At 36.9% G+C, this 16240-nt stretch overlaps 2 protein-coding genes and 1 long non-coding RNA gene across 7 annotated transcripts; 1 reads left to right on the top strand and 2 right to left on the bottom strand.

Moving 5' to 3' along the window:
- Nucleotides 1–117: 117 nt before the first annotated feature.
- Nucleotides 118–5755, bottom strand: LOC104782640 (uncharacterized). The gene is made up of 12 exons (XM_087511777.1): nucleotides 4985–5755; nucleotides 3586–4882; nucleotides 3258–3497; nucleotides 2903–3032; nucleotides 2617–2769; nucleotides 2330–2538; nucleotides 2163–2232; nucleotides 1789–1995; nucleotides 1181–1416; nucleotides 960–1038; nucleotides 742–876; nucleotides 118–605 (listed from the first exon to the last, which is right to left on the bottom strand). Exons 1-12 carry the CDS (start codon nucleotides 5271–5273, stop codon nucleotides 435–437), a joined length of 3216 nt encoding a protein of 1071 aa, XP_087367903.1. The 5' UTR covers nucleotides 5274–5755; the 3' UTR covers nucleotides 118–434.
- Nucleotides 5756–5780: 25 nt separating this feature from the next.
- Nucleotides 5781–8429, bottom strand: LOC104782642 (cytokinin dehydrogenase 1). Its single transcript, XM_010507633.3, has 5 exons — nucleotides 7563–8429; nucleotides 7239–7366; nucleotides 6873–7133; nucleotides 6531–6793; nucleotides 5781–6438 (listed from the first exon to the last, which is right to left on the bottom strand). Exons 1-5 carry the CDS (start codon nucleotides 8227–8229, stop codon nucleotides 6024–6026), a joined length of 1734 nt encoding a protein of 577 aa, XP_010505935.1. The 5' UTR covers nucleotides 8230–8429; the 3' UTR covers nucleotides 5781–6023.
- Nucleotides 7218–10676, top strand: LOC104782643 (uncharacterized). 5 transcript variants are annotated; one of them, XR_015597624.1, is made up of 6 exons: nucleotides 7218–7347; nucleotides 8527–8587; nucleotides 8899–9058; nucleotides 9137–9190; nucleotides 9431–9543; nucleotides 10471–10676. It is a non-coding gene; the product is annotated as an uncharacterized LOC104782643 (long non-coding RNA). The 5 variants fall into 5 exon arrangements; XR_015597627.1 differs by lacking the exon at nucleotides 10471–10676 and adding an exon at nucleotides 9974–10380 and having other exon boundaries at nucleotides 9423–9543; XR_015597626.1 differs by lacking the exon at nucleotides 10471–10676 and adding an exon at nucleotides 9974–10380 and having other exon boundaries at nucleotides 8674–9058.
- Nucleotides 10677–16240: the final 5564 nt, after the last annotated feature.

The following is a 16240-nucleotide window of genomic DNA, read 5'->3' as shown; positions in this document are numbered from 1 at the left end:
CAAGCAGACTCAAAGGTTACAGAAATATTTGGATAAATGTAAATATAAGTCACCTATTAACAAACAACTCAAGTTTCAGTAAAGCGTTTTGAGAGGTTCAGACACTTTTAAGATAAGTTTAGACCAAATTAGATTTATCATTTTTTTATCTTTTGAATGTGTTACAAAGTACAAACAGTACAATCAGCAAATTTTCAGACAACGTGTAGTTGGGTCACAACCTCGCAGGAGGTGCCCTATTCACCATTGAAACAAACAATTCTTTAGTATGCAAGCTGGTATCATTTGCTGAACTGATGTGTAGCAACCCTTTACACTTCACCAGCTCTGGAATGACTCACCTGGGAGAAATCCAGTGGATCCCTCTTTGCTTAAACCACCAAAAAAAAGAATACTGGGTTCCTTTTCCTAATGCCACCTAGAATTTTAGGGTTCTACCACCAAGAAGGCGTATTTCGGTATGTACTCCCGCTGTCCCTCCAGTATCGCCTGGTTGCACTTGTCTGATACGTTGGACTACTTTCTTCCGCAGCCTTTCTTCTTCTGTAACTTTCTCTAGATGCCTTGGCTTTTCTAATTTCTTCCTCAAGTTCGTAGTCTGACCTCTGTTAAAACAAAAACCTGATAAGTAACATATCATACGTGGCAAGTCCTAGGATATTCTATTGCGAGTAAGTGTTCATGGGGAACAAACGAATCACGCTTAAAAGGTTTGTAGGCATAAGAGGCGAGAAAGTAAACCTTAGCTGGGTCAGAAAGAACTGAATATGCCTCTCCAATGATTTTGAAGAGCCTATCTGCACCCTTGTGAACCTCTTCTAATATCTCCTTCAACCACGGTCCTTCACTTTCACTTCTGACAAGAATCTGTGCAGCCTGAATACACATCAAAGAGGTAATATCAGCAGATGTAAAATAATGATTTGGATCCATTGTCAGCCAGTAAAACACTAGGTAACCTTGTCTGGGTGATGTCTAAGAGCTGCTTTACGGTATGACTTTTTGATATCAGCAGCAGTGTCAGTTGTCTTCACTCCCCTGCGAATTAGCAAAACGAGATTAGAAGATAGTCTGAATATCAGCATACAATTATAGTGGAATTCAGTGCATAGAGTATTAATTGTAGTCTCGTCTCCAATAACATGAATGGTATAATTGACTGTGCGAAACGTTAGCATACATGATGAGGAAGAAATCCAGAGGAATGCTCTCTTTAGATTTTTCTTCCATCACAGACAACCGTTGACGGGCCTGCTTTAGTTCTTTCCTGCTGCTTGCACGCTCTGCAGATGCCTCTGGCGTTTTTTTTGTCTTATCACTTTGCTTTACGAGAATGCTGATAAGCCTCTGGAGATCACTAGCTGCTTGATCATAATCTCTGATCATCTCATGTAATGTGGCTCTCCTGGAGACTGCCTGAAAATGGAAAGATAAGTCAGGTTGATATTTCAATGAAACCTCAACGATGTTTAGATGCTGCTTCAGTACCTTGCCACATTCCAAGAAATAAGGTTATAACTATACAAGTCAGATGTGAGAAAATCTTGGAAGAAGCATGATACAGCTAAGTGAGAGTGTTCTTATTTGAGAACTTGAGAGATATATAAAATTTGTGTGTCTATGAGTAGACACAAATATTGTTTTAGGGAAATGGGCATTCCACAAACGAATCTTACTGCACCTTCCTATAGCAATTCCAGTACAAAACTTCATAAGCATTCTATTTAGCTCAGAGGAAGGGTCATGTGTGCGTGTTTACAAGTTCAAAGCAAAAATATGATGATATACCTTCGTGTAGTTTTCATCAAGAGCCATGGCAAGACTACAGTCGGCAATTGCATCAGCTATTTGGACTAGGGCCTGATTAGCAGCTGCACGATTGCAAAAGCAAATTGCTGCAAATGGGCGTGAGTCAACATTTCTTGATAGTGCAGCAGTATACTGCTCTACTGCTTCCATATACTTTCCGTCCCGAACAGCTTCATTACCTGCGTTCTGTAATCACAGAAGAAAACTTTGGTAAATGTAACCAACGCAGGAAAAAACATTTGTATTCAGCAGAGAAGCATAATGAAAGATTTGTATCAGACCTATTGATGTTAAAGAAAACATTTTACCACACAGAAATATGAAGAATTTCTAAGTTCCAACATAAAGCATACCTTGTAACGTAAAAGTTCAGAAATGGTGGCCACTAAAGAAACTGGTGACTCACGACACTCTCCCTGATTCCTGGGGAGCAAAACATACACTTTAAGCAAACAAATAAATATAATACATGCATAACAATAAATTCATTATAGCACAAGATAGAAAAAGTGTTTACTACTTTTCTAATATATCAAGGGCCTTCTCAAGGTTCCCCAAGTAGAAGTGCGACTTGGAAATCATGTTCCATCTCCAAACTATCAGCTTGTGATGCGTAGACCCCAGTCCATCAACATTTGTCGTCCCACCAATCCCTGCTGAAACAAAATTTCTCTCGGACGTCGGAAGGGTATTGTCACAAAGCTCGATCACATCTTTATAACGTCGGATCTGCAAATTCACAGGGAAGATCATGTCCACTGAAAGCAAAATTCAATTTTTGAGAGCTGAAAAGGAAATGTTACTCACCATAAACAGCGCCTCCGCCTTCATTTGAAGCAATTTATCTGAGCATGAACTAATCAACAAGGCATTGGAAATTGGAACCAATGCGTCAGATGCACCATCAGGTGTTCTCTTCTCCAATAATATGGATGCACAGCTGGTAAATTCAGCTACCCTCTGCCGGTAAGTAAAATAAAAATATGTTCAATTACACATTACCAGAAGTATGAGCTGATTCAGCACATTTTTTGGCAAAATTAATTTGATTAGAGCATGGTAGAAAGTGATATAGCTAGGAGAGAATGCATACTTGAGCCTGTTGTAAACCTTCAGCTGCTTCTATAGTACTTCGTCGATCCAAGCAGACAGTAGAGGTGGATTCCATGCATTTATTAAAATACTGCACGGCTGATCCAAGTTCCCCCAGCACAAGATGACAGCTGAAGCAAGCATAGAAGAAATATGAATAAATCAAATTCAATTAAGTAACATAATCATTGATTTACTAGATACAAACTTCATTTTTAAGATATACACTTCCTTGGCTAACTTCAAGAAAATTCTATCTAAAACCTTAGCTGGCAGGATTTACTAAATTCAAGCTATAAAGCTTAAGAAAATACCAAAAAAGACAAATTGACTCGAGGTGATAGTGATAAACTTACTTTGCAGCTCTCATATACGCTTTAATGTAGCTTGGATCAAGTGAAGCAGCCATCTCACAGTCCCTAATAGCCTCCCTCAGTCTTCCAAGAGAAATCCTTGCTGCTGCACGGTTACCATAGCATAGTGCAAGAAGCTTGGCAAAGAATTCTGAACTATCACTTGACGGGGAGGAATTAATACCCTGAGTGTAACATTCCTCAGCTTTACACATATGACCATTTTTGTAGGCTTGATTTCCCCTGATACACAAAATTACTTCTCTCAATTCTCAGAGAGAAAATATACAAAAAGCACCAATGTTCAAGTTCTTGAGTTAGTATATGATACCTTAGTCGCCAAACCTCACAGACATCAGGCATCATCGATGTAGAGCCTGAGTCTTTTTTGGCTTGACCTGTATTCACAGGTTGATTCTCTTGATTGTTTCGCATGGTTGCATTAAGATTGTTTTTTGACAAACTGTTATTAAATTTCCTCCTATATTTCTTTACAGCTTGAAGCTTTTTATGTGGAATAGTTCCCTGAGAGGTGGATGCTGAGAAAGAAAATTTCGGCATACAACTACTTCCATGATCCTCTGCTGTGAAGTGAGATGAATCCCTGGCTGAGGCAACCTTAAAGTCATTGCTAGAACGGGAATTGTCATGTTTGCTTGAATGTGCGGGATCAATTGATGTTAGAGGAGTTTCTGTTGAAAATTGATTGCTGGCTTTCTCACCTTGATATGGAGAATAATCCATCGGTGAGCAATATCCAGGGGAGTTGAGTTTTTCTTGAGCCTGAATTCCCTCAGAAGTCTGATTGTTGCAACGATCTGGCTCACGCTGTTTCATTTTTTCCTTGACGTTCTTCGGTTTCCTGTCCTTGGACAAACGATTTCTTCGTGCATGTACTGACTTTCTACTCAATTCTGGAAAAAGACTGTTCTTAAGCAAAGCAGGATCCCATTCGGGTACCTTCAAATCCTCAAAGGATGTTCTTGTACCAAAGCTGGTGTTTGATAAGTTGTTTATGTCGGTAGTCTTGGAACGGAATTTTACATCCTCTGCATTATTACCTTCATGAAAACCATTGGAACTGAAAGAGCATGACGCAGAAGTTGCCGCACCTTCTTTACATTTAGGATCAAGCTTTCCAACGCTACCAAAAGTAAACACAGGTATGTTATTGGATTTCCTTGCTTCCTCATAGTCGCTGCCACCATGAACTCTGGACTCACTGATATTAAGCTTCTCCATGTCAGCAGCCAGGTTGATTCCAGGACCATCTTTATGGAAAAATTTACTTTTACCATGAGCAAACTGTACACTGTTAGACTTGCTATCAAACTCAAGTCCAGTTTTCGCATCACAAGTTGTGCTCTCACTACACTGTCTGACGTTTTCAGGATTATCATTATCTACCTTTCCCGCAACTCTATCTGAATGTTCTTCAGTAGATTCTGAACCCAACACAGAGTCCCCTATAGGTGTACTAAACTCCTCATCAGAAAAAGAAGATACTGTGGCATTACCTGGACTAGCTTTTGCACCAGAACTATTCCCATTAGCTCCAAAGACGAAACATTTATCCCCAGGTGACTCACTATCCTTTCTATCATTCCCACTCTTCATATGAAGACTACCTACATTAACAAAAACAAAAACAAAAAAACAATCAGCTCACAAAGTATCAAAAGCTGGATCTTCATTGAAATCAACTTCAAGTTTTTTTTTTTTTTTTTTACCTTTACTGGGCGGCACAAACGGATTGAAACCTGAAAAAACCTCGCCGGAAAAAGAGGGTCCTTTCACCAATCTACCGTTCTTCCTCAGTTTCACCAGCCTCGGCTTTTGACGAGACTTGGTGTGTTGTCCTGAACCACCTCCAAACCCGGAGGAGAAGGAAGCGTCCATGTTTCGTTGATCGTGAGAGCGAACACTCTCCGGGAATAACTCGGAGTAATTTTGATTAGGGTTTAAGAAAGAAGAGAATTTTTCAACCGGAGAACCAATCTCCACCGCCGCAGGAGACATCCAAAAAAAAAAAATCGATTCTTTTTCAAAAATCACAAAAAAATCGAAAATTTAGGGCTTTAGAAAAGGAATCTGTAGGTGAAATGTATTTAGCTTCAACACACTAGTACCCGTTAGGGCTTTTGTGATTATTTACCAATTGAAGAAGAAGAAGACGAGAAGTATTCCGAGGAGCGTCTGCTTCCCAGAAAACTAATTAAATTAAAATTTATAAAATATATAAACACACACGTGTGTATTATTATTACTGTACTCGTGTCGTGCGTGTGACAGACGAAGCGTAATTTGAAAAAATCTCCACAATTTGAAGAAGAGAGAAGAAGAAAGCTTCTTCGGGACTATTCATGGCGCAAAGGCGCGAAATTAGGATTTGGATACTCCCGTCCCGCGGCTACTGAACTCAATTGAGATTCCAAGGTCGATTCTTTTAAGGTAAGTCGCTTCGTGAGTTCTGATTTGGAGATTTGTTTTCAGCTTTTTGTAAATTGTTTGCTGAGGCTAGAGGTATATAAAGAGGGTCTTACAGAGAAGATGTTATTGAAAAAGATGATGTCTTTGAGTTTTATAGTATATCCTACTACTGTATATGTAAGGGACACTGCGTAGGATTCTATGGATCCTATAAAAATATTGCAATCTGTTTCAGACTGTAAAATTTGTTCTTTCACCAAAAAAGAAAGAAAGAAAGAATTTTTCAATCTCTTGCTGCCTAGCCTGAGCCGTTACAAGGACACAGGATACGTTTGTGTTTTATACAGTTCTTGGTTTTAGTAGTACTGATGCTCTTCTTGTGGTACCTTTGGGGACTGCTTTTGACTTTGAGAGTTGGATGGGAGATAACTGTGTTCTTGTTGTTGTTGTCTTTTGGAATATTCTCTGGCCAGGGGCTAGAATCGTTAGAGGGTCGTAGGCATGTTTCCTTTGTGAAAATGTTTCCCATCTTTTGCCAAAGTGTGATTTCCACTCTTGTTGTGTTTCGTAATGGGGCAAATACTGCTTCACATGGAGATTTGCTGTTGTGCAGAAGTTCATTACTCTTTGGTTTTGTTTCAATAGGTACTCTAAATCGTTTTTCCCTGAGGATTTTGGCACTGCAGAGGGGAGAAAGGCCACGAGGTAGAAGATATCTTCATTTGGAGTTATCAAAGATGTTTGTTTGTTCCACCTGCAACAAAAGAAAAGTTGGATATGGTTAGTAAATTCTATGTTTATAAAATCATTGGAAGCATATGGTTTTGGCATTTTTCGCTCACTTACTTGGATTGATTAACTGGATAAATAAGGATAGGTCCGTTATTGTTGCTTGTGATAATGTTGTGAAAAACCTCTGTAGCAAATTTAGATATACTGCTCTTGGGAATCAGGAGATTCAGCCAGGGATGTGGAACCTCCCATAAACCCTTTGCTCTCAGTTTTCTCTCCGCAATATGCACTCGATCCAGAAACTCAATATATGGCACTTCAGATGTAAACAAAGTGGATGGAATATAATTCAACTCTGAAAGTAACTTGCCAGTTTCCTGCAAGGTAACCATTCGTTATGTTAACGACCAACATCTAGAGCTCTCTTTAGAAACTAATATTGCTTTCACATCTTACCTTATGCATTGAGTTAGCTTCTTCTGTGTTGAAATATTTGACCACTTCTAGGCAATAAAGAGTTTTCCCATCTGACTTGAATTTGCTAGCCTCTGTGGAATCGTTAGGTCTGAATGATGATCTCCAATTATTGAGGAGGTCTGTTCTATTGATTATCACAAATCCTTCAACGTAATCAAAGGTTTTCTCCTTTGAAATCAGATGTTCTTGATCCCTTGAAAATACAGAGAAGTCAGAGTAGAGTACCCTGATCCATTTAACCTAGCAAAATTCATTTGACTGTATCAGGAAACTCGTGCTTAGAATCAGAAAGTATATTTTGACTAGTTACTTTTTCTAGCAGCCATGCTTAAGATAGAACTTTACCATATGCGGTGCTGGTTCAAGAGATATCCGTGCCCGGGTGATTATGCCAAACTGTCCAAGCCCGCCAAGAACACTGTAGAAAAGTTCAGAATTCCGCTTCTCAGAACAGGTTACAACTTCTCCTTTCCCTGATTCAATATGGAAAATATATCGTTTATATAACTTTTTTCTTGGTGCAAATTAAAATCGTGCGTACATGTTTCACATTTGCGCCTATGCACACTTATTTAGAGTCCAAAACTATTTAAGTCGTCAGTATTTTTGCTTCTGAAGAGATGCCTTTTTTAGACTACCATATATAGACCTATAGCTTGAACGACATACCTGTGACAATCTCTAGCTGGTACACGTTGTTGATTTGGGGTCCATACTTGAACGCTTGACCACTGATTCCAGCGTTTGAAAGAGTACCTCCAACAGTCAGATGAAGGTAGTCTGTCCAGGACTTTGGTGAAAGACCGTATTTTAGAGTCTCGCGTAGAATGTTGATCCATAATTCACCACCTGAGACATCAACATACGGTTGCTTCCCCTTGTGAATCCTGATATTAGGATTTCGAAGTGACTCCATTTTGATGACAACACCTTGATGAGCCAGAGCTTGTCCTTGAAGCGAGTGACCATGGCCTCTGGCTGCTACTGTAAGATTTGAGGTGGATCCCAGATGTACTATATGCTTCATCATTGATGAAATATCAGAAACAGACCTCGGATGTAGGATTGCCAAAGGTGGCAACTGGTATCTGTTGCCAAAGTCCTTGGCGGCATTGTGGACATCATCAAAGCTAATGTAACCCTCCAAATCTAGTGAAACTAATGAGGAACGAATATCTGAAGGATTTGAAGGAGGTAGATCTTTTGGGTTACTAACAGAGTGATTGGAACAAAGATTGGTTCTACCTGGTATACAGCTTAGAACCAAGATCATGAAGATTCTGAGGAAAGTCTTGTTGTTTCGTTGTCGGAACCGTAAGGATGAGGTCAATCCCATTTCTACTTTCTTGAGAGAAAATGCAAAAAGAGGCGGAATGATATGAGAGAAGTAGAAGTAAACTTGAGGTTTAGAGTACTCTCAGGAAAAAGAAAGAGGAATTTAAAGGAAAGGTTTGGGCGGTACAGTCATATACTTGGTTCACTATGTAGCTGGATTGCCATTACTTTTTGTCTCTTACTGTAAATGAATATATCTTTGTGGCATTTTATTTCATTTTTTTTTGCATATTATATATATTGTGAAAGTTACTAGAAAAGTATTTTTAACTTCTAAGTTTCATCTTTTTTATGGTAGGTTAATAATTCACATCCCGGGTACATACATTCTCTCCCTGCCAAGATTTCCTACATAAAAGGTAAAAACTCTTGTTTTACTGCAGTTTTTTCTTCTTATAATAAATTTGTCTCTTCGCTACGCTCACTGTCAGAGCATGTACTCTAGGGCCCCTACTTGGGTCTCATTGTACTTGAGCTTAGTTTGAGAGAAGACAATCTTGCCCACTATCCTCTACACCCAAGTTTGGTAACCTCATTGGATCATGCTTATTGGGATCATTTTGCATCATTTGATCCTGTCAGTTCATGCAGTATTTAAATTTGACTATAAATCTTGGAAGTAAGTTACCCATTAGGACCAAACATCAACACTGGCTACACTTCCTTGCAGGATGGATACAGAACTGTCCTAAACACGTGTTGCAACCAAGCTTCTTTTTTTCATATTGTTTAGAGAAAAAAAATCTTGTTGCGTATACATGTTTTAGGACTCCCTGGGGCTGTTCATGTGTATCTTCGATTGCAGTAAATTGCTTTAAGAAACGAAAAAGGTACCACAGCTGCATTTTGAAGTGCTTTGTGTTATCTCATTACAAAAGTCTCAACTGTCAGCATGACATATTGAACAGGGAATAGAAAAGATTGTATGCTATATATACTTATTGGTGGTCCTGAAAGACCAAGTAAGTAAGGCCTTGTCATGATATTTTTTTCACGAGTAATTAGATCTTAGTTGGAGGTGATATGTGTTTTGCGCTCAAAATTATTATAATGAAAGGAAAATTCAAAAAGAAAAATCAATGCCACTGTGTGCTACTTGCAATAAATAAACATAGAAGATTTGATTTACGTATAGTGTTAACTTGTGAGTATGTGTTGTGTCTTCCAATAACGTCATGTTATTTTTGTTTTGAGATTAAAAGATGTAGGGGCCTTGCCTACATAGTCGGGAAAAATGGAAGTAAAGGCAGAGAAGATGCCAATGAGGAGTGACAGTTTGAACAAAGGAGGCATTGCGAATAAATTAAAATCAAAGGTATTGATTCTTTTCTCATTTGAATAGGAGTGCTGAAAATTTAAGACTGATGTTAATGTTCAATTCTTTCTTCTACTTTACTTTCTTTTTGAGTAATAGTAAGTGGCATCCAACAAATATAATGACTCACAGGAGTCTATGAAGCAAAAAAGTTTACAGTGACCAATTATGTCAACAGAATCGCAGTGAATAACTACCCTTCGTCGTGTATCTGTCTTATGTGACTTTGTGTGCAATGAAAACCAGTGGTCTCAACATTATTACTCCTTTTTACATGACTAAAGAAGCACCCTTTCATTGTTCATTGCTCATTGTTGCATTCTATTTTCTGTTTGCTTTATTGCATTTCTTTTTTTTTAATATTATCATGATTACATTGTCCCAATTATTGGGGGCATTGGCTAATTCACCTTTGTTATTGTAATCGTAGCTCACAATACCTTGGTCGCTGTAGTGGACAAATACACACAAGACACTTTTTCTAACCCTGGCAAGACACACTTTCTTCTATATTGTGACATTATTAACAGAGCATTTTAGTCTAGTAGTGGCACAAACAATTCCCTTCTCTTCATGCTATACTTAAAACCGATCGATATCATGAAAAATCGAGTATGATGAATGATGTATCTCTCTTCCTATTTCTTGTTATAGAGAATATCAATGCATCATCAAAGAACACCATGAATTTTTGTAGACCCCAAGTGAAACCCTTTCCGTACAGCAACATTATTGACATTTCTATAGATTTAGTGACACAAAGTTGTTGGTTTCTTCTTTGTAAAAGGTTATTGTTCTGTGGGTGACTTCTTTTAAGTTGTTTATTTCAAACTTGTCGAGTTTTTTGCAGGTCTCACTGTAGTGTCACTTTCCACTTAAAAGTTTCTTTCTTTCTTTTTTTCTCTCTTTTTATTGCTAATTTCACAGGTAAATCGCCGTGAAGATTGCAATAAGAAGATAGTTGGGCATATTGAGACTGTTTAGGTGGCATCATGATGAGCACAAGTATGAATAAATAATATTAAATCACCACCATTGCCGCAAAAATAAGGTTACAAATCCACAAACGTATTAATGTAATCATTACTCTATATATGATACATGTATCTAAAATTTCCATTCTTTTTCTTAAACCGGATTTGAGGTCGAGATACCTAAATAAGCACCTAGGATCCATTGCCAATATACACCATTGTAAATAATTAGTGATATCTCAATTTCAAGTTATATTTAGAAAAAAAAAGAGAGAGAGAGAGAGAGAGAGAAATGGTCCCAAGATAGAACGTCGAGGTGGAGTTTGGGCTCATTGGCTAAGTTCGTTGACATTAGGTTACAATTGTCTTCAATTATTAGAGGGATACCTTTTTCTGCAGTGATGGGTTATTATCTTTCTTTCGTTTCAGAAAACTATATGTCTTCTTCTTCTTTCTGCTTGCAATTTTTTCATCTTAAAAGGTTTTAAAACTTTTTTATTTTTGGGTCTTGAACCTACTTACCAATTTGCCTAATATAGCTTGTGTTAGTTGTACACCCGTGTCAAGGAAAAAAAAAACTTGTGATGTAGACCCTATGAGTTCCCATTATCACCAAACAAATATTAGACTAATTTCATTTGGTTTTTGGTTAATTATTGCAAAGAAGTCCCCAAGCAAATCTTCAACATATGCTTTTTTACTTGTACAAAGTTGTCTATTTACTATTTAGGGTAAGAAGACAAATTACGTGACTATTTAGGGAAGAGAACAAATTAGTTTGTCTAACAATGAATGTGTTTTAGCATGTGACTATATAGCTCGAATTGTTCATTGAGAAAGCAATCTTATAATCTGATTTAAATATCAAAGATTTTTCCTTTAGGAATTAATGAATCTCATTGGCCAAACCTTAGGACATGACTAGGTAGTTTCACTAGTAATTAGACTAAACAAAAAATTAAAACATATATAATTAATAGTTATATTTAATTACAATCTAGACCCCAATTTTTATCTTATATTTTGTTTGTATTTGATGTTACATTACACGCGAAGTTATGATTTTACTAACAATGTAAGGATTGAAAAAAAGAAAACTCAGACGCAACTGAAAGAATTGTTATTTATGTTTGTGCCTAAGTTTCCATATTTTATCTAACTAACGTAATCAATATACATATTTGTACTTAAAATAATTGAACCTCTAGTTTGATAGTGCGTATGTTACCATGAAATTCTTTGAACCAAGCCAACCAACTTTATTAATCCACAATTTGTGAGAGAGTAGGGGTTTTATTTAAACATATGTAGGTATGATTCGTTTTCCTTTTTATGCTATAATCACTGTGGAACCTTAGCCCCATAGGAGTAATCAACAATAACGATACTGCACATAACCTTTTTTCTAAGCGCGAGAAGAGAACCATTCATTAAGATTTGATTTTCGAATATCTAATCGTATCACTTATTTATATATAAACACAGCACTTGTCCTTTTCTTAATAATATTTTCAAGGCAAAAAACTATAGCATTTGATGGTTTTGTTGGAGGATTAAGAAACCAAAAGAAGACCAATTGTGTGAACAAAATAAAGCTTTTTGTATTCTAATAATAAATTATGTGGTTTTAGTGCAACGCACCATATTATATAATCTAATCCCGTTTTTTTTTTTGTCTTGTGGAGGAATAGCTCCTTTGTTAATGTTTTATCATATCAGAAAATTAGACCTAAGTATATATACGCTGACAAGTTCAAAACCATGAATATATACATGGTTTTGGACTAGTCAGGGCACGTTCATCTATAGACTGTACGTAATTAATCCACGATCTACTCTAACGTTTACATACAAGATATATTTGATTGCGAATACAAAATATGATATATTGATGTTGTAACTTAGTTTACTGTTCCTTATGTTTTATTGTTCTTTTTCTTAGATTGTTGTTGTCAAAATTAAAGCATGATGAGACAGACAAACTCGGATCCATTCTTCATCTTACAATATTGAGATTAAAATTTCAACACTATGTTGGCATAATCTCTTCCTAAATCATATTATGTGGTCGGGATTACAAATCTAATGGGCTCCATCATAAATTTCGTAGTGGTGTGACTTGTTGAGGGAAAAATATAAACATTTTTTATAAAGTATCTTGCAAAGTTATAATTAAACTCTATATCTTAAAGTTAGAACTTCATATTTCATAGCCAAATGGTTGTAGTCTATTGGTTGACTAGTACTAGTACTAGTACTAGTCAAGTCAACAGATACACCAATACCCTTACCAGCTAATTGACGTAATAAGTTACAAAATTACTAGAAACTTCGATTATCAGTAATAAGAATAACACTGAGGAATAATGAAATTTAGTAAATGAAAATTAGGTGACCTATTGGTATCAAGGGAGTTAAGCAAAAAATATTTTACCCCTGGTGAAATTTAACACACTACCTTATTACATGTACAATTTAAAATATGCATATAATTGGTATTCACAAGAATGATATAGCAATATTTAAAATAAAAGGTCACACACATGTATATAACAGAAGTATAAAACCTTATATATACAATTAAATGAAAAAAATGGAAGGCTAAAAATATGAATTAACGTGAACCTATTTAAAACTTGCATCAGATAAATTAGTTACCTATGACGAAAATAGCATGTAAAATGGTATTTAGGTCACCTCTTAAGAGAAAACTGTGACACTTATGTGTGCAACTAGTCATGAAAAGGGTATATGAAAACAACAATTGAGTTTTCTTTATATAATATAACATGTGGCAGACACTATCCCTTTCACAAGTTTGAATTTTGGTTGCAAAGGGGGAAAAAAGGCTTGAAAGGAAACGAAGGCCAGGGCCAAGTGATCCCTTAAGATTAATGACAATGACCATCTTCTGCATGCGCAACTTCAAGATTTGAGAGAGTACTCTTACATCACAAGAAAGCTACATCTCTACATAGAAACACCATTGGAGAGTCTTCTGCAACAACTCAGTAACTGTTTTAATTTATGTCTTAATAAAGACTCAATCAGTTTGTGACAAATCACTCGTCTATGGACCCCTATTGAATTATATGGAGAAATAACCAAATAGATAATAAGCATTTGCATAAAGTTTGTAACACAATCATTTCAGAGGCATAATGTTACACCCCATATGACAAGTTTTGTCTATAATTAAGGTCGTGAAACTATTAGATTAGACTAAAAAAATAGAATAAAAACAATGATCATATCAAATGTGAACGAGTATTTAAAGCTAAGCTTGTGTCTTAGTGGGCACAAACGATAACAGTAAAAATAAGGAATAAAATGGAATAATAAGTACCTCGTAGAACAATTTCTCAAGAAGTAGGGACACATTAGAAGATATGCTGTGAGTGCTTTCTGAAAGAATTAACAGTGAAATAACAAGGAAAAAAATTATTAACAAGATTCAAAGCATAGAGCCTTTGTGTAATTAAGTTCAATGAACTAGCTAGTAAATCTTGGAAATCTCATCTTAGAACTAAAATATAAGTCATTCAAAACAAGGAATGATTAAGCATCAAGTCCCAAGTATTTCAAGACGAAAGTGACAAGTGAGTTATTGTCTATGAGGGTTATAACACATAGAAAAAGGGTTTATCTTCAAGCTATCTTCACGTGGTAAGTGGAGCCATTTCCTCACCCACTGCACTAGATAGAAAGTAAGTAACAAACACGGGGAAGAAAAGGACTTGAGAGATAACACGAAAAGACATTTAAATGACTTAGAAATTGAGCAGACAAGATTTAGGAACCAGAAGTAGTAGAAGAAGAAGAAGTGCAAGTCTTAATGGTTGTGCTTGAAAGTCTCAGCAAAGTGGAACCACCTTTATTTGGAGAACAATGTCACGAGCCCTATGGAGTTAGGGACCCCTCCTCTAAGCCATGTCTTGGCTTGCGCCACGTGGATACTAATATGATATGGTAGGATCAATATCTTGAATCTCAGACTGACTCATTTGACTGATAGATTGATACCACTCACCAAAAAAACTAACTACACTGTGTGGGAAAAAGATTGTGGGGTTGGCCAACTTTTGAGACATCAGAAAGAAACCAACACTGTGGAAAAAAAACTATATGCGACTGATAGTAAAACAGGAGCGGTAACAGTAAGGGTCACCATTTTATTCGTATAACTTTTTGCATGTCACGTTTCAGATTTATATTGGAATATTGCCCGAATTAGCTATACTCTATTGAAACATGATAGAAAAAGGCTACCAAATTTCTTGATCAAATCATGTTTGTAAGAGAATCATATGAGAATATTCGAAAAATAATAAACTAAAACTGTAAAAAATATCTATGCAAAATATTAGATCGTTTTTTATTTATCGTAACATGCATGCTGCTCTCTACTGTTCTAGACTTCTAGTATAGAACCAAACTCACTCTTATTAATTTGTATTGGTATGACGATAATTCCCATCCTTAATCTTCACATATATATAAGATAGAATAGAAAGGTTAAGTCAAAGACAAAAAAAAACACACACATATAAGCATAAAGTCACTTGTTGTTGACTTGAGTAGTTAGAGAATCTGTTGGAGATTGGTTTCAGGTTAGCTATCGGTTTACTCTAATTGCAGTTGGTTTCGTCATGGTTATAGGTGACTTGGCCGTGAAGCTGTTTGGTCAATATGTCAATCCCGTAAGATCAGCAAAGTTAATATAGCTTTCCTTGTATGTATAGATATGATTCGTATGGATCTGCTCTCTCGAGTATATATGTTTTTGTAAATCAAGTCATAAGGGACACACAGAAAACTTTGGAATCTCTGTTTCTTCATGGTATCAGAGCTTGAATCATTTTTGTGAAATTAAAGGTTTTTCTTATCGTTTTTTTTCACGACAATGACGGACGGACAGACTCAGACGAACCTGAATGGGAATTTTCCCACGAACCCGAATGGCACTCCTGCCACGAACCCGACGAATCTGACGAACGAAGTGAGAAGAACTATCTCACCCTATGATTTGACTTCAGCTGATAATCCTGGCGCTGTGATCTCACATCCACTGTTGAAGGGAGCCAACTATGATGAGTGGGCGTGTGGAATGAAGACAGCATTGTGTTCTCGAAAAAAGTTTGGATTTCTCAATGGAGCAATTCCCCGACCTGAAGAAGGATCTCCAGATCTAGAAGACTGGTGGACGATTCAAGCACTACTTGTGTCTTGGATAAAGATGACAATCGATCCGGTGCTTAGGTCGAATATCTCACATCGAGATGTTGCTAAAGACCTCTGGGATCATTTGCAAAAACGGTTCTCGGTGATGAACGGACCAAAACTGATGCAAATCAAGGCTGAACTCGCTGGCTGCAAGCAAAGGGGGCTGTCCATCGAGAATTATTATGGCAAGTTAACAAAAATTTGGGATAGCATGGCTGCGTTTCGTCCTTTGCGAATCTGCAAGTGTGGCAAGTGTGTGTGTGATCTTGGCACCTTGCAAGAAAGAGATCGTGAAGAGGACAAAGTTCATCAATTCCTCTTTGGGCTTGATGATACTTTGTATAGGACTGTGCGATCAAGTCTTATTTCTCGTACTCCGGTGCAGCCTTTAGAAGAAGTGTATAACATTGTGAGGCAAGAAGAAGACTTGCTCCGCAATGGCACAAAAGGGTTGGAGGATCAACAAGACGTGAGTGCCTTTGCTGTTCACATGCGGTCAC

Source organism: Camelina sativa, chromosome 4 (genome assembly GCF_030686135.1).
Source record: "Camelina sativa cultivar CO46 ecotype springtype chromosome 4, ASM3068613v1".
NCBI lineage: Eukaryota > Viridiplantae > Streptophyta > Magnoliopsida > Brassicales > Brassicaceae > Camelina > Camelina sativa.
This window is presented reverse-complemented; position numbering and strand designations above follow the sequence as displayed.